This window comes from Castanea sativa, chromosome 6 (assembly GCF_040712315.1).
Source record: "Castanea sativa cultivar Marrone di Chiusa Pesio chromosome 6, ASM4071231v1".
Taxonomy (NCBI): Eukaryota; Viridiplantae; Streptophyta; class Magnoliopsida; order Fagales; family Fagaceae; genus Castanea; species Castanea sativa.
The window spans coordinates 45,379,296-45,398,297 of NC_134018.1; the positions used below are offsets into that span (position 1 = coordinate 45,379,296).

The 19,002-nt window shown below is 36.0% G+C and overlaps 1 protein-coding gene and 1 non-coding gene across 2 annotated transcripts; one reads left to right on the plus strand and one right to left on the minus strand.

The window, feature by feature from the left end:
• Nucleotides 1-5,477: 5,477 nt before the first annotated feature.
• LOC142638200 (rop guanine nucleotide exchange factor 5) lies at nucleotides 5,478-9,117 on the plus strand. Its single transcript, XM_075812215.1, has 7 exons — nucleotides 5,478-5,993; nucleotides 6,308-6,424; nucleotides 6,518-6,672; nucleotides 7,105-7,179; nucleotides 7,269-7,559; nucleotides 7,823-8,185; nucleotides 8,280-9,117. The coding sequence occupies exons 1-7, from the start codon at nucleotides 5,717-5,719 to the stop codon at nucleotides 8,790-8,792; spliced, it is 1,791 nt and encodes a 596-aa protein (XP_075668330.1). The 5' UTR covers nucleotides 5,478-5,716; the 3' UTR covers nucleotides 8,793-9,117.
• A 99-nt stretch (nucleotides 9,118-9,216) lies between these two features.
• TRNAP-AGG (transfer RNA proline (anticodon AGG)) lies at nucleotides 9,217-9,288 on the minus strand. Its single transcript has one exon. It is a non-coding gene; the product is annotated as a tRNA-Pro (tRNA).
• Between the last annotated feature and the right edge of the window lie 9,714 nt (nucleotides 9,289-19,002).

Sequence of the window (19,002 nt, forward strand, 5' to 3'; positions counted from 1 at the left end):
ACGTCACGTTTTTCATGAAGCTAATAGCAAAGTTTTGACCAATCAACGGTTCAGACACAAGCATAGCACCAGGACTTTCAGGGTGATGAAGAAACAAAGGATTTGAGATATCCTCTACTAGTGCAGGATCTTGCATAGAGGAAGAAGATGAAGTATTAGTTGCTTCAGCCATTGAAGAAGCTTCAAAAGCTCTCAAGAACAAACCCTAGAAATTTGGGAGAAAATAGAGCAACCTGGCTCTGATACCATATGAAATTTACTGAGAAAGTATTTCTTTAATCTGAAAAACTAAAAGATAATTACAAGAGTTTATATACAACACTAAGAAACTAACTCAAGCCAGAAACTAACTTAACCGATCTAACAAACTTCCTAACTAGCTAACAGATGTGTATAGCAAATGACAATCATATGTAGCTCACATGTCCACTAATCAAGGCTAGACTACATGTAGTTTTCATCTAATATTCTTAAGCTACTTGTCGTTGAGCTCTGTTTCAATTCTGCAGCTGTTGTGACTTTTGGACCCATGTAATTCAGCTTGTTGCTCTAGTTTCTTTAATTTCTGATAAGCCAAGAGATGAGTAATCCAAAGAAGCAGCTGTTAGAATATGTATAGTGTTTTACTTTTGAAACTAATCCCTATATATGGGATCTTTTGGAAAAAAAGCACTTTTAGAGAGTGTTAACATCCTTGAACTCTAGACTCAATCAAGGATAACTTATGAACCAATTTTTGTAATCGCTAGTTAATTAAATAAAAAATCCTTTCTCTCTACCAAAAAAAAAAAAAAAAAAAACTGCTTCACATGCACAAACACCGCTCGGGCAACATTTCATTCATATTAGTGTATTAAGTTTTGGATCAAGTATTAAGTTCTGAATAACAAATAATTAAGTGGTGTTAATAATAAACTCATACGTGAATTAATAATAACAGGCTATCTTATGAAATTGTGAAAAACTAAAAATATTGTCTTTAACAGCGACTAACAATCTGTTATTAATATTTGATACTTCAAGGAAAAAAGAAAAAAAGAAAAAAAAGAAAACTCAAAAATTGTATTGAAAAAGGAGGGGTGGGAATGTAGAAAATGTACTCTGGAAAAGTACCAACCATGCACTATCAAAAGTCAAGGGTTACTGCTTTTGCTTTATCAAACGGCTATAGAAAAATGCTTTTTTTTACCTTTGCTTTGGGATATTTAATCATTTGTCAACCACAATATGCTAGCCGTTGTTGGAACTTTTTGCCTTTCACTTTCTAGTTGGAAGTTCCTAGTTAGAATTCAATATAAAGAAATGGACAAATTTAAAGCACCTAAAGGCACATGAAGATTCATATTCAAAGCTCAACTACTTCTACATATGCAGTTGTTATTGTCAAATTAGTCCCAATGTTAGTTATATGATTACATACTAATCTCTTTTGAGACACATGATTGGATGAATGAAAATGTAAAAGAAAATGACACGTGCTTAGTTGTTTTCCGATTTTGAGATTAAAGATTAATTGATTGGATTTAAGAGATTGAGATCTAGTGTAATAGTTGGCTATTATATTACACCATGGAATTACCACATCTATGTGAGATGTAAAAGTTAATAGGGTAAAAAAAAAAATTCATATTAACTTTTTTCATTTCACATAGATGTGTTAATTGCATGGTACAATAGTTGCATCGAATTTTAAATTCATATTTAAGAATAATATTAATGTAGATTATAAAGTTGGGTTTAGTTATTATTTTAGTATCAAAAAATGTATATTACTTTTCATAATTGAGTATTTTTTTTAAAAAATTGAACCTCAAAAATTTGTGAACGATATCCACTTTAATTTCTTTTGGGCAACAAATATTGTCACAAGCTTGGACAAATGCCATTTGTTAAAATTTGGGTAGGCTGTACGCTTCACTTGATTACAAAATTAGTTGGATTCTATGAATGTGCGCCAAGCCGAAGCTGCCTAACACTTTGGCTATTTTGCTCCTGTCTCTCTCTTCAAGTAGTTGGTAACTTGGTGTTAAATAATTCAAACATAGACCTAACCCGGGTCAATAGGTGATTTAATTTAAAAATTAAGTTTTTTTTAAAAAAAATGAAATAGTTAGCGCCTTGTTTTTCTTCAATAATCTTATCAAAAGCTTATACGACGCAAAACTTGATTGATTAAAATTAGCAAAACAATTTGACAAATTGGTGGGCTCAAGATAATATCTCAAGTTGGGTCAAGCTCCCTTAACCCCGGGAAACTTGGCATGAATTGTCAAAAAAATGAAAGACTTTATATGCTAGTCTTAGAAATAGTAATGCTTACAAGAATAGAAAATTGAAAATGGAACTTAAATTTGTCTAAATATAAAAAGTTTATTTTAAATTAATACCAAGAAGCATATCAAACAAGCTAGCAAAGGAAAAAAAAAAAAAAAAAATCAAATGTTGCTTACTTGATTCTTCAAAAAAAAAAAAAAAATGTTGCTTACTTTCAGGAACACGTTTCCTCTCAAAGAAATCATTCAATCATGAATTGTTGCATACTCCTTTGAGTCCTTTCCTTTCCATAAAGAAGAATAAGAGAAAATAAAGGAACATAATGATGGGCCAACTTAATAAAACAATGATTTTTAGGCATATTAGACAACATATTCCTCACTAGATTCATTCTTAAAAGTCTAACATTTTTGCTCAATGTTATCTCTTTAATTCTTTACAGTAATGGGTGTCACACACAGTAGGAGAGTACTTCTAAGTTGAAATTGATCAACACTTATAACCTTTAATTTTTTAAAAATCTTTTCCACCTAAAATTATCCTTTAGGTAGTCCATGACTCTTATGTGATCACTTTTTTGGCTCAAACTATGGTCAAACAAGTAGGCATTGGGTTAGATAAGTGCTTTGTATAGGGGATGTTGCAAATGCTTCTCTCCTATAGTCCTTATTAAACGGCTATCTCAAATCAATTCAAACCGATGATAAATTACTAGAATGCCTAGCTCTGAATAATTATGCAATACCCATCTTTGTATTATTACTTATTAGCTAAGTTGTCATGTGAAACTGTCCACCAGTCTTTTTAGACTGCCATTTCTTCTTAATTGTGGTCTCAGTCTGAGATTGCTGCAGTTCACAAGAGTGCTTCAAGTTCAAAGTTCAGACATCAATAAAAACTAAAGAAGCATCGTAATCAGGGATAATATTTGCATTTGAGATAGACCGTTGGTTCTATAGTCATTATGGGTAGGTGAACATGTGATTTCATTTTTCCTCTTCTTATTTGTTTGGGAGAAGGGGGAGCATGTAGAGTTGCAAAGCCTAATTTTTGCTTTTTTGTTTTATGTTTTGTTTTTAGATAATCTCGTTCACATTCAAATACAATGTAAGACAAAATTTACAATTTAATTTTTGTTATTTATCAACTTTGATATTTCTATGTAATTTTAAGAATTTTATGTTTAGGTTTATTATTTCCTTGATTTTAAGTGCATTTTATGCATTTTTTGTTATTCAAGATAAATTAAGATTTTAGGATATTTTCCTAGCCGCCCTAGTAATGCTTTAGGGTTTTCTAAGCATCTCCTAGCAGCCCTATGACCACTTTTCTATTTAAATGCATTAATTGCATCCTTCAAGGCAATTCGGATTTAATTTAACAAAATTTTAGAGTTTTGTTTTTCTATTTTCAGGTAGATTCTACTAACTCTGCGGTAGATTCAAGGTTATCTTTAAGAGACAAATGTATTTTTCTCCTTGCAACTTTCCGTCTGTGTCAAGTTTAATCCTTGTACTTGGTAACTTAGAATTTAACTTGTTTTCTAAAATCAGCTGTTATTTGTTATTAGCATTTACCCCTTCAAGCTTAAAAAGTTCTCTTATTTGGGGCAATACTCAATCACATCCCTTATACATGAATTCAAATAATTCATCCCAACCCATGATCCACTGATTCAAAGTTTAACAAAAGGTATAGAACAACTTGTAATCAGGTCAAAAAACTAAGAATTAAAATACTCTCAAATACTATCTTCCACTTACACGTAGGAGAAAAAAAAAATTAGGGTATTGATTCTCTCACACACTTCTTATTGTACATTGTTTATATACATCACTCATTTCATGTTTTAAATATGAATATTAATAAAAAATGTGGTTGTAGCGTGTGAAATTATGGACTTTTCAACGAGTGTGAGAGAATAATTTTTCATTGAAATAAGACATAAAGTCGGATTAAGTTAGTTCCCATGTACAAAACCAGATGCTGCATTCACCACTAAAACAATAAAACCCACCGTCTGATTTTAGTTCCAATTTAAATTTTGTACTAGTTTACTACCCCACTCTCATTGATGTAATTGGCTGGAAAGAGCAGATGCAAAAATCCAAGTAATAAACCATCTTAAAACTCCTCAAATGTCCACATAACCTAACCCACCTGTTCCATTTATTCCCACACTTTCCTTTCAATAAAAATCCCATTTTCTCATCCTATGTCTTTTTTTTCGCGTTTTAATACTCAACTAAGGTATGGTTTTCTTTCGAGTAATTAAATGAACAACAGCAACAGTTGTGTAAAGAAAACCATTTCAAGGCCTCCAACCCCAAGGTCCCAAACTTTAACATCTGATTAGGTGGGAAAAATAATGTGAAAATGTACAATTGATTCTTGGTCAACTTTTATTTTAGTATTTAAAATTTGAAATGTTTCTTTTTAAGTTCTATTTTTATTTTTTTTTATTTTTATTTTTTGCAAATGCACAAACTTTCATTCCCGTAGTCTTGCTGTTATAATAAAGCACCACCTGGTTTTGTTGAATTTTACAATATAGGCAAGAATTATAACTATGAGTTTAGTGAATAACTGATTTTTTTTTTTTGATAAGAAACTTTGGATTAACTTTCATTAAACAGAATCAAAATTCATATAGATTACATCATTGAGAACTTGCTCAGCAATAATGGGAGGAGTTTCCTCCACCAAGATAGCTGGTTTTGTTTACCATGTTTTATGAGGTATTATATAATAAGAGTATGGTTCTAAATCAATTATGTGACTTTTCGACTTCATACCTAAAATACAATATACATGATACAACACCTAAAGAATTACTCGAAAACCTAAAAGAAAATTACTACTAATTTGGGAACATAAAAGGCACACAATATACCTAAAATTTGCCAACTGCTAAACAGGTTCTCAAATCTCAAGCATATGATGATTGATTCTCAACTCTCAAGAAAGGAAAAAAAAGAAAAAGAAAAAGAGTATATGAAGATAAGGATCAAAGTGTAATTTCAAAATGAGAATTGACAATTTGACACCTCCGTCCTTCCACAGCTAGTCTTATTTTATTAGTATTTTGAACTTGGTACGTACTCAGTGTGTGTGTGTGTGAGAGAGAGAGAGAGAGGAAAGAGAGACGTTGGATATCATATGCCATGTGGAAATTGGCAGTTACCCCTTTTAGCTTTTGAAAATCAAAAACCTTTTTTTTTTTTTTGAAAACCAGAATCAAATAGAGTCCCCAACCCCTCTCATCTTCATTTCTCAAGGCCTAGTTAGCAAGCTATCAACATTGAAAACCCCAATACCATGCCGCTCATTGAATTATTATAGAACAAAGATTAAAACTTTAGAACCAACACTTATTACACTGGCTCATTTCCTTTACTTGGCTTTCGGGTTTCGAAAACTTGCTTATTCAAAAAAGGTTCGGATGGAAACTTTGGTAAAGAAGAGTGAAAATTCTCAAAAGAGAAAAGATGGGTCTGGATCTTTTGGTTCGAGCACTGAGTCTAGAGAGAGCAGTTGTTGCAGATCGAGCTCAGAGGCCTCGAGTGAGGAAGCGAAAGCAAAAGGGTCTTCTTCGCCGCCACTGTTGGGTTGGCCTATCCACAAGGCTGCTCAAGTGAGCAAAAGCTCAGTTCCTGATGTGGATGAAGCTGAAAAGAAAGACGATTCGAAGTTTAAGAAAATGGGTTCCAAAAATTCAGGTTTTTTGATGTTTGGTTTTCTAAGAAAAATGTGAAAAAGTTAAAAAAAAAAATTTTCAAAATTTGAATTTTTTCACTTATGTTTTGAAATACATGTAGCCTATTCATAGCTGAGTCCAAAATTTTGGGAGTAACACGTTGTTGTTTTGGTTAGTTGAGCTGTTTTGGAAAGCAAAAGAAAATTTTAGGATTTTTCAGAAGTTTTCTTTTCTTATGTTGTCTCAAGGGCCAAACAGAGTCTTAAGTTATACACTTTCACTTTTACTCATCTCTTTTTGTTGTCTGACTAGCTTTTATAAATTGTATTGAAACAGAGATGGATATGATGAAGGAAAGGTTTGCAAAATTGTTGCTTGGTGAAGACATGTCAGGGTCTGGAAAAGGAGTTTGCTCAGCATTAGCTATATCAAATGCCATTACCAATCTCTGTGGTATGCTCTTTCTCTCTAAGTTTAGTGTTTGGTGGAATTTTCCTTCGGTGAATTACAAAATTGTCACTTATTTTATATCCGTACATTGTGTAGCTACCATTTTTGGGCAATTATGGAGATTGGAACCCTTGCCTACTGAGAAGAAATCAATGTGGCGAAGAGAGATGGAGTGGCTACTTTGCGTCAGTGATCACATTGTAGAATTGATTCCCAGTTGGCAAACATTTCCTGATGGAAGCAAGCTTGAGGTAGTGCAAAACTTGTCCTAATTTCAGCTCTGATATAAGTAGTTCTAAAGAAATTGAACTTAAATTTAGTAAAATCCTGTTTGGTTGCTGGGAAGAAAACAACAAATGTTTGAACTTTGAATCTTAAATTATTTACGCTTTAAACCTGTGGAAGTAAGCTTGAAGTACCATCTAAAAGTAAGTTCCATATCTTAATAACTTCACTCAATATCTTAAGATGTTATTTCCAAATTTAGTCTTCCCATATAGTTGTCTGTCTTTAACCAGAGCTAATAGCTTAAAGTCATTGAAATTTTGCTGTTTATGTTAATTCTTACAACCATTGGTATGATCTAGCAAAGATAAATGTGGGCAAAACCCAAAAAGCAATATCAATTAAAGAAGTGGGATGTAATTGGACAATTAATTCAGTAGTTCTTGTGCATTCTGCAGGTCATGACTTGCAGGCCGAGAACAGATATTTTTATGAATCTCCCAGCTCTGCGTAAACTAGACAACATGCTTCTTGTAAGGTTCACTCAGGCTTGTTTCATATTATACTGTTTTTCTATTTTAGTAATCATTCTTAATTTGTTAGGCCTTTTCTGTTGTGGCAGGATATATTAGATAGCTTCACCAGTACGGAGTTTTGGTATGTTGATCAAGGTATAGTTGCCCCAGATGCAGATGGGTCAGCCTCTTTTCGCAAAGCACTTCAGAGGCAAGAGGAGAAGTGGTGGCTACCTGTACCCCGTGTCCCTGCTGGTGGCATCAGCGAAAATTCGAGAAAACAGTTGCAGCACACACGTGAATGCACAAATCAAATATTAAAAGCTGCAATGGCCATAAACAGCATAGCTTTAGCAGATATGGAAGTTCCTGATTCATACTTGGAAGCTCTTCCTAAGGTTTGAAAATTTAGCATAACAGGATCAAGATGCTTTACTTATGAATGAATTCTATTTAATTGGTGTCTGACTCACAATTTATTTGTGTAACTTCCTCTTATTGTGAACTCTTCCACATTATTCTGTAAAATCTAGAAGTCATAATTTTTTAAAGTAATATACTTGATATATTTTTCCATATGATTTCTTGATTTTTCTTTAGTCCTGAAATGTTCATCATGCAAAGTTTACCTGATATTGAACTCCTGTTAATTTCTCTTCAGAATGGAAGAGCCTGTCTAGGGGAAGTTATCTACCGCTACATCACATCAGATCAATTCTCTGCAGAGTGCCTACTTGATTGCCTTGACTTATCCTCAGAACATGTTGCTCTAGAGATTGCCAACCGTGTGGAAGCTTCAATATATGTATGGCGTCGAAGATCTCACTCTAATTCTAGACTCCCACCCAATCCAAACCGCTCCACAGCAAAGTCCTCATGGGAGCTGGTCAAGGACCTAATGGTTGATGGGGACAAGAGGGAGTTTCTGGCAGAAAGAGCTGAGGGCCTCCTGCTTTGCCTGAAGCAGCGGTTCCCTGGTCTAACTCAAACTACTCTTGATACCAGCAAGATCCAGTGCAACAAGGTTTAAAGTCTTACCCTATGATCAACTTGTTCCTCTCAATGCAATTTCCTTCCTATTTACTTAAAAAAAACTTCTTATTTTAAAACTTTTTCAGGATGTTGGAAAATCCATTCTTGAGAGCTATTCAAGAGTTTTGGAGAGCTTGGCATTCAATATTGTGGCTCGTATAGATGATTTACTCTATGTGGATGATTTGACCAAACATTCAGATAGACTTTCATCGACTACTGCCGTCAGTGTCATTTCTCATAAGACAGTTTCAATCCCATACTCAGTGTCTGTCTCGAGCACTCCATACAAAACAACAACGTTTTCCACTCCGAGCTTTTCACCTATGCCACTCATTAGCCCTGCCAGGGGAGAGAGAACTCCTTTTCTCATTAGCAGCAACAACAACAACAACAACCAAATCAAGCCTCACCGTCGTGGATTTGGAGTGAAAAAAGCTTTGACAAATTATCTTGGCGTCGACACAAAGGCAAGGATCTGCGGCAATCCAAGTGAAGCTTTAGCTGCAAATCCAAATCAAGGTGGCACAGAACGTTTGGGATATCAAAAGGAATCATCAGCCCAGCAAAAGGGGCCCAAATATCGCCAGGAACTCTGAGTTTTCAGGGTAACAATGGAATAAAATATGCGGTACAGTCAGGGAAACTACAGAAGTTTATTATAGAAAGCCTTATGCTCTAACCAATTATTTGTAGTTATGAGTTGGGGGAGTTTAATGTATTGGTTGAATTGAGTATCTTTGGTTTCTTCTTTTAGCTTTAAGCAGTTTCTGGTTATACTAAACCAGTACACTTAGTTTCGTTAATTTTTTTTTTTTTTTCATTTCAATGTAGTTGAAAGCAATGTAGGCGTGAGAGTGCTTATTCAAATATCTGTGTAAATGACTTAACTTATTTTCTGTATGTTACTGCCACCATTTTGGAAAGTGAAGATTTGCTTTTAAACACTAACCAAAAAAGAAAAAGAAAAAACAGATGAGCATGGGCTATGGATTGCTAAAAGTCAAAACAAAGTAAAAAAATGGGGCATTCCGAGAATTGAACTCAGGACCTCTCGCACCCTAAGCGAGAATCATACCACTAGACCAAATGCCCTTATTTCTGAAGTGAAAACTTTTGCTTAAGGTTAATAACACAATACGTTTTCTCTCTGAAGCTTCCACAAGAAAGACTGAACGTCTAACAAAACCTTATAATGTTCATATAGTGCAAAAGCGCATTAGTAAACACTGCTAGAACTGATAAACTAAGTGCTTGTTTGTTTCAACTTTCCCATCTCCAAAAGGCACTTTTTGAAAAGGTAAACATATATGTGCATTTGGTGGGAGTAAAAAGAAAATTTTTAGGGAAAGTTGCGTTTTCAAATTGTGAAGAAAACGCGCATAATATTTATGGAGCTACTAGAGCAAATTAGAAAAGCCCATGCGCGTTGATTAATGTATCCGTTGGGCTGGGTGTGCAGTTACCGAATTGCCCTCACCTTACCCTTTGATAAATCTAACTTTACTCTTCTCAGTTCTCACGCTAGATTCCTCAAAACCTCTCATCTCTCTGCTCCTCCCTCTGCCCTCTTTGAAGACTCACGCCAACCTCTCTTCTCTTTGCTCTGCCCTTTCTGTGCTGCTACAAGCCTCTCCGTGGTAAAACTCTCTTGCCTTTGTCATCCATTGAATCTTCTTCCTCTTCTTCTTCTTTCTTTGTCTTCTTCAATGCGCATTCCTCTGTATATTTTTTAAAATTTTTTATTTATGTCTAATCTGATCTGAGAAAAACATTTTGAAGGTAGAGTTTTTGATCAACAAAACACCAAGCAACATTGATCTGCTACCAAAAACCACCAGGTACCACTAGAGATTTTGAAATATTTGTTGAAAATTTTTTAGATCTGTGCATGCTTTAATTTGTTCTTGCTAATGATCTATTTGTTCTGTTTTGGGTATTGATAAATTTGTTCTGTTCTTCCATTACTGAAAAAAGTTTAGCATGATTTGGGTCTTCTTTGGAATTGGGTATTTCAGTTTTTGTTACGGGTTGGATTTTGGGTCCGTCTTGGTGCTTTGTTCGTATTAGAAGTATGCTAAGAAGATATTGATGAAATATATATAGCTTAGGGTTGACAGAATATTGAGAGAAAAATCTGATTTTTATGCTGTATACGAGGTTGTTCATTTGAATTTAGGCACTCTATGAAATTAAGTTATCAGGTTTCCTATGGGGCAGTACAGATGGAGGGTACCTTATAAATTAAGAGAACCTGTAATAGGGAACTTTATAAAGCATTCCTTTTCTTGAAGTTAACTTGATAGACATACAACGAATTTTAGTTCATCAACTTCCTTGAACTTTCTTATGTTTAGATTGAGGCAGCAGGATAGTTGTTTGAACAATATATTCTCTATGCTAGAGTTTTTGAAGGGTCTAATTAGGGGCAAAGATGCTGATTGAATGGTCTAATAAGTCACCATAGAATATGTGAAGGAGTAGGATCAAAGTGGTTTTTAGGACTTGATATATGGTTGTTTTCAGTCATATATTTCTAAGGAACAGGAGGAAAGCTTATATGTTTGTTTTGGTAACTAGAATATGTGTCAAAGATGTGCCATAGAGCCTATATGTTTTTATATTGAAGATGCAAATACATGTTAGTGTGTCACATCTTAATATTAGGAGTGTGTAGGTGTATATGTGTGTGGGGTGTTGATGGGGAGTGCGTGTGGTGTTGATGAGGCATGCGTGTGTTGCTGCATGGTGAGGTGCTGCAAGGTGTGCGTGGGTTGCTGATGTGGGGTGTGTCTACTGTTGATGGAGAATGCGTGTGCAGCTGATGAGGTGTGCATGTGCCAGTGCAGCCTGAGTGTATAATGCATCTGTGCTTTAGATAATGTCTGTGCTTTCACTCATACAACACTAACAATTGTTTCACACCAAATAATCAATTTTTTTTGTGGATTTATTAGATCGTGTTTGTAACTAGTTCACTAGATTGGAATATTATGAATTCTATTTTTTGCATTTCTTATGGTTGCTTAACTTTATAGATGGGTAAAAACACCACTTCCAACTCCGAGGCAAAAAAGGCTAGAGCATTATAGGGAGAAGCAAGTTGGACAACTATTTTTTGTAACCTTTGTGTGGAATCTAAAACAACTTGCTAGTTCCATTTGGGGGGATAATAATTAGTAGTTGTCTTTTTTTTTTTTTTTTAATAATATCATGTAGTACAATTTTAACTTGGGTTATTGGTATGTATTTTATCATCTTTTTACATTTTTATGTAGTACAATTTAAACTTGGATTATTGGTGTGTATTTTATCATCTTTTTACATTTTCATTTTGTACTTTATGATGATGAAAATTATTTAGATTTAATTAATATTGATAAGAAGTCATTAATGGTAATAACAAATAATTATGACACTAAAAAGAAAAATTGCCAAAACATTATTAAAATAATACCAATAATATATATATATATATTAATTAGTTTTTTTAGTAAGTATATGAAGTAGTTGATTTAAGTATGTGTTCGGGGGCCTTTTTTGGTTGCTCGACCACGTGTGGTCCTTTGGAGGGGTGACCTTGCTAGACCCGGGTTCGTTTAGGGAATTGCATCCCAGAACTCAACATTGGGCCACGTGGTCCAACGGCTACCGCTGTACTTTTAAGGTTACCAAACCATTAAAGCCAAAGTTTAAGAATCATGATAATGGTCGAATAAATATACAAGATGCGTTTGATATGATAGCTTTGATTAGTAGTTGAAATAAAATAGTATTTATTTAGAAGTAAAGTAATTATGTACTCAATGATGTAAATTTAAAGATATGGAAGCAAAGTTACTAATCTTCATATGGTTTGTAGCCCAGCTGTGTAGCATCAGTGAGCTGATAAGATTCCAGCAGTGATAGGCCAAAAACGTATTGACCCCTTGTGATGGATTAAGTTGATTAATTAGCCAAGTTATTAATTAATCAAATTAACATGTAAATTGCGTGGTAGCACAAACAAATCACCAATTAAACAAAGTATGCAGCGGAAAATAACTGACATGGTGATTTGTTTACGAATGGGGAAAACTTACACGACAAAAATCCCACCGGGTGATTTTAAGGTTACCACTCCGAAATTCCAATATTATCACAACAAGCGGTTACAAGTAAAGGAATCTCAAGTACCTTACCAACCTACAGTTGAAATTTTACCCCAATACCCAATTGAACTTGTTCTGTAGTGACAATTTCTCCTTTCAATGCACAGCTCCCAAGTACGTGACTAATCAATTGCGCGGATCCCAGTATGCAACTTCAATCACCAACTAGAGAAGATTGTTGGCTGCAAAGTTCTTCAATTCATCCATACGATGAAGATTAAGAAGATGCTCGGTTACAAAACCCTACGGTGCATACTACATAACAACTTCTTCACAAGAGAGATGAACTAGGGCAAGAACTTTGTCTCAAGTCACAATTTGTTTAAACAAGGATTTCTCAATGCTTGTGAAACTTGTGAACACTTTGACGGCCATTAGAATAATCCTTTTATATATCTAGGGTTAGGAGAAAAGAAGGCTCAAAGACACATCCACGGATTGGAATCAAAACAGAACTCAAAATCTGTTTTTCTTAAACCTCGACAGATAGAGGTATCGAGATGTTGTCGAGCAGCTGTCGAGCCACGGGGTTGGAACAGCTCTTTAAACCTCGACACATGCTAGCTGTCGAGCTTTAATGGACTTGCACTTTTCAGTGTGTTTCTTGGACAGAATTGATGACTTCAACATTTGATCTTGAAACACAGTTTCTTGAAGTAAAAAACTCATCCTAAATCTACTCAATTACAAGTAAAGTGCGTTTTGTCAAAAGATTAGTCAATTACATAAATGAATGACATATGTTCTTAACAAGTGAAACACATATGTCCTAATAAGCAGAATGCCAGCGGTAGAGGCTAGTTAAGCTTGCCCCTCTTATCATGCATTTAAATGAGTTTAAGCCTTAGTTAATAGTTGTAATAGTAGTTGGAATAAAGTAATATGTATTTAAATGTGAAGTAATCATGTACTCAATAATGTAAATTTAAAGATAAGGAAGCAAAATCACTTATCTTTGTATGGTTTGTAGCCTAGCTGTATAGCTTTTGTGAGTTAATGATATCCTAGCAGAGTGACCCCAGTGGTAGAGAGGCAGTTTTCCATGATAACTTCAAGATTGAAGGGAAAAAATGGGTGCAACTAGAGGGAGAGAGTGTATGCCTAGTTGTGTGTAGAGGCTGGTTAAGCTTGCCCTTCTTATCATGCACTTAAATGAGTTTTCCCCTTGACAATGCTCTTTTAGTTGTTGTGAAGTTATGAATAGTGTTGCCTTCCATGAGAAGGGTTTTTGTATGAAGTACTTGTGCCTTCTAAGAGAAGGGCTTTATATAAGATGGTTTGTGCCTTCCATGAGAAGAACTTTGATATGAGATCTTGATGCCTTCTAGGAGAAGGACTTTAGCATTAAAAGTTTATGCCTTCCATGAGAAAGGCTTTTATAAGAGAGATAGAGAAGAGTATTGATATGTATTTATGAGCAGCAAAATAGTAGAACTTCAGAGTAAGAGAGTATGAGAATGGAGTTTAGAAGAGTATAGTGAGTCACATGTAATGGTGTAGTAAATGTGTATGAGATTGTGTAAGAGAAGTAGAGAAAAAGATGTTTTGCGAGATGTAGTATTTGCAATATGTATGATATATGGAAGTATGAGAGATATGGTGGTTAAAGATAGTAAAAATATGACATTATAACCATTAGAGAAGTTGCAGAGATTGCTTTCCAAGAGGAAAGATTTTGTAAGACAAGAGCATGGAGGTGTGTTTAAGCATTTGGAGATAGGAGCAGTAAAATAGGTGTATTTTCTGAATATAGAGAGTGAGAGAATGAGTATATGAGGGGTAATAGTGCTGCAGTGTGTTTAGCAATGTTGTTGGAATTTACTACTGGGCTTTTCTGTTGGTATGTACTATTGGGATTTTCTGCTGGAGGATGGATGAGGGCTTATGAAGACATTTATGAGCTAAGGGCTGAAGAGTTTAGTTCCTGATTTTGAAACTAAAAACTCAGAACTTCATTAAGAGCTTAGGGAGAGAGAATAAAGAGGTTTGTGAAAGAGTTCTTCTCCCTTGGTGTCCTCTCTTGAGGTGTTGATGAAGGGTTCTTGTTTATAGTTGAGTTTAAGGGGTTATTTTAGCGAAGAATCTTAGCCAAAATCTGTTCCAAATAGTAATGAATTTTCAGAAAATCCATCTTAAGATTTGGGCAAAAAAGGTAGGCTTAGCTTTAAGGTATTCTTGCTGTTTTGGGTAAGAGCTGCTAGGGAAGAGCAGCAGAAAATGAAAGTATTTTGGCAAGAAAAAGATAGTTACTTTGGTTGGTTTTGGTTTTAGCCAAATGAGGAAAAAAAAAAGCAATACTCAGGCTGCTGGGTCAACTGTCACAGCTGTTCTGAAAAGGTTGTCTGAGCTGTCAGGAAAAGCTATGACAACTATCATGAGACAACTGTCATAGCTGTCATAAGACTGTTGTTACTTTGAGCAGAAGTAAATGAGGTCAGCTGGGTGGTTTCAGACTGTTAGAGAGGACATTCAGCATTTACTTTATGGATTTGGCTAAAAATGGTAAGATCTCTTTTAAAGGAATCTTGCTATTTTGGGTATAGCAGCTGAGATTTTAGCATTAAATGGCTGATGATATCACTCTCAGCCAGGTGTCAAGTGCTGAATACACTGTTGGAGTTCTGCTGGAAATGTTTTCTCTTTTGGGTGTTTGTATTTTTGGTGCAAGGTTTCATTACAACACATTTCTAGTAAGTAATAGAAGGATTGGTTGAAAGGTAATGAAGGTTTAGAGATTTAGTCAAGGCCTCATTGTGTTGTGACATAATCTTGGTGAGCAAGAAGAGTATCTAATGTTCTGCTCTGGCAGCTGGCAGAGAAATATATGGTCTGATTGTGGCAGACAGCAGTTGGGTATGAGAGATATAATGAATATTTTGCATATAGTTGGAAATTAAAGATATCCAATCAGATCAGACCATGTGTTTGAGTTGGATTTTAGCTGAAAGTAGTAATAAGATTTATGTAGAATAATATAATAAAGTTTTCAAATTTGTATAGCAACAGCTGGAGATTGAATGAGCAGTTATTTTCCCAGCAGTTAGATGGCTGGGGATATTGAATATAAGTTTTAGGAAAAGAGCAATGGAGAATTTTATCATCTAAAATGCTATGTGATAAGAGATGCTTACCATATGTCACCCGCTACATACGGACTCGTTAGAGTTTAGGGAGTTGGAGAAGACATGCCAAGCAACATGTTTCTTTTATCAACTTTAAACCGCTGGAGTTTTACTGAACAAATCTCTTAGCCCTCTAAACCACGACTCCCAAAGTTTCACCAAAGAGACTTATGAGCTTGGATTATAAGCCGAAAATGAGATGACATACCTCGGGTTTTGTTGTCATTTTGCGTAAATATGAGCTCTTGTTGAAGAAGCCGCTTGCCATGAGTGTAAGAGAGGTAATATGGGCCGTGAGTTTTGATTCATTGCTTAAGCTCGATCCATATGTTGATGTTGACGATGTCATGAGTTATGATCCCAAAAAATCAATAATATTTTGATGTGGTATGGGTTGCCAATGAAGCAGTGCCACGTGGGGGTGAAAAAAGAGTCCTCAACAGTATGAAATAAACTCTCTTTTATATACATTGTAATTTTTGGTAATTTATCCCTCAAACTGCCACTTTTATAAGTGTTAGCCAAACACTCAGCTTTTTCAAAAAACACTTTTTAATAGCTTTTACCAAATACTCAGCTTTTTCAAAAAACACTTTTTCATACTGCACTTTTTGAAAACACCACTTTTTCAAAAAGCCAAGTTTAAAAAGCTGAACCAAACTCACCCTAAAAACAAGATGCAAAAGAAACTATTTCAAATTTTCAATATTGCTTCTCATGGAAAAAAAAAAGGATTTATAACCAGTCTCACCTTTTCTCTAGCCATACTAATATTGCATACCTCCGTGTGTAAAGAAAGAAGATTCTAGAGAATAAAGAAAGAAACTCTTGCTATAGAGATTTCATTCACAGAACTAATTAATTTACAAAGCAATCTCACTATATATACAGTTACAGAAGGAAGCTATTGGCGCCTAAACTAGAAACTAACTAACAGACTTTGAACTAACTAACTAACTCCCTTTTCTCCTTTCACACGTGCTAACTCCTTTCCTTTCACACGTGCTGACTTCTTCTCTTTATTACTTGTGAACTTGCTACAAGTCGTATGGCCTTTAATCTCCTGTCGTTTAGTTTTTGCAGCAATCTCAACACTCCCCCTTAAGTCACAATCTTTGAGATTTGTGACTTCAATTGAAGTAACTGACTTGCTCTACTTTGAAACAAAAATATCCTTTAATCCCAACTTCTCTGATAGTCTTGTGAATGAAGAATAATCCAATGCCTTAGTAAATATATTTGCTACCTAATAATTTGTTGTATGTTAAAATTTTTGTTCATGCCTTCCATAATCTTGTCTCTCACTAAGTGACAATCCACTTCAATGTGTTTTGTCCTTTTGTGAAAAACAAGATTAGCAGCTATGTATAATTCCGCTTGATTATCACAGAACAACATGGCTAGCTTAGGATGTTCAATCTTCAAATCTTTAAGCAATTGTAACACCTATCTGATCTCACAAGCTAAACTTGCCATTGCCCTATACTCAGCTTCAGCCGAGGACTTTGAAATCACTCCCTGCTTCTTTGATCTCCAAGATATCAAGGATTCACCTAAGTAAACTGCATAACCTGTCAATGACCTTCTTGTATCTGGGCAACTAGCCTAGTTTCCATCACAAAAGGACTTGATATGCAGTTCTTTTTTTTTACTGAAAAGATAGAATATTTATATTAAAACAAAGACAAGGTACAAGAGTAAGTAAGGGTCCTGAGACATTTTAGGCCTACACAGCTAGCCTGCCACCCAGGACAAAGAAAAAGCAGGGAAACCTCACATCACCAATCCCTTCTAAAGCACAATTGCCTGTTAGTTTCCCATTACACCCTCGCCTAATAAAACCATGCAAAGATTGTCCATGTCCATCCATGCGAAACTTACACAGCCCCACTAAGGCCAATATCGTCCTTCTTTGAGCCACACCAACCCCTGATGATCATGCAAGAAGGATATTGCACCTCGTCGAAAAATCTGGCTGTCCTTGAGGAAGGCTTGGCTAACCGTTGGTACTCTTCTAATAACTCAGACGCTTGCCTATATATATCAGTGGGGTGGGTCTGCACTTGCTTGAACTGGACACGATTCCTTGCATTCCATATAGGCCACGCCGTAATAGACCACACTTCGAGCTCCTTTCTGTCAAGCCTGTCCATCATTTGACGTGCCAGCATAAGGAAGTTGATAGTCGCTGCGTTGCTCTTTTGAAGCTTTCCCCGTACTAAGGCCCACACGTTACGGGCTAACGGGCATTCCCATAATATGTGGCACGTAGTTTCACTCTGCTGGCAACATATAGAGCATCTGTCATCTATTCGCACCTTTCATCGAGCGAGATTAGCTTTGGTGGGGAGGACGTCCAGGCATGCCCGCCACATAAAGGTGCGGACCTTTGGGGGAATATTGAGTGACCATAACTTCTTCCACATGCGCTGGTCATGTGCGTCCAAGGAGTGTTCCCCAGTTGGAGGTTTGTTTAGTCTGAGCGCCACTTGATATGCTGTTCGAACTGAGAAGACCCGGTTTTTGCTTTCCTTCCACTTCAAACTATCCCTCGAGTTCAAGTCTCCCTTCTTACACCGCAAAATGTCCTTCACTGTGGACTGGGTAAACGTGGCCACCAACAAACTGTGGTTCCACTCGTTGGTTTCTTCACTAACCAAGTCTCGTACCTTCAAGCATGTATTAACTCCAACCAAGAACTGTGGGGGTCGGGGTAACCACTTGTGAGAACTGACCCCAATTGATCTCCCATCGCCCACCTCCCAAATCGAACCCTCTCTGATCACCTCGCGGGCCTGAAGTAAGCTTCGCCATACAAAGGAGGGGTTTGTTCCCAGTTCGGCCTCCATAAAAGTGCATGATAGGAAATAGCTAGCCTTGTAAACTCGGTAAAACAGTGAGTGGGTCTCTGTGAGCAGTCGCCATGCTTGTTTGGCCAGTATCGCTAAATTGAATGCATGTATATCCTTGAATCCCATTCCCCCTTTCCACTTCGGTCCGCAAAGCTTGCTCTAATTTATCCAGTGGATTTTTTTCTCATTACGGGTCTGCCCCCACCAATATTTTGAGAGGGCAGAGTTTATCCCATCATAAATTGTATTAGGGATTTTAAATAAGCTCATAGAATACATTGGAATGGCCTGAGCAACATTTTTTATTAAGACCTCTCGTCCGGCCTTCGATATATTCTTCTCCTTCCACCCCATCACCCTCTTTGTAATCTTCTCTTGCAATTCCTTAAATGTATTGACTTTTGATTTCCCTCCCACCATAGGCAATCCAAGGTATTTATCAAAATCAATAGTCACATGGGCACCCAGCATGCTCCGGATTTCCTCTCTAGTCTCAGGCCTTGTATTTTGACTGAAGAAGAGGGAAGTTTTATGTCGGTTAACGGCTTGCCCCTGAGGCTGCTTCATAAGCACCGAGGATGCTCAGGAGTTTGTGACAGTCGTTTGGGGTGGCCTCGCAGAAGAGAAGACTATCATCGGCGAAGAGGAGGTACGAAATCTGCACTCCCCCCCGACATGAAGGGA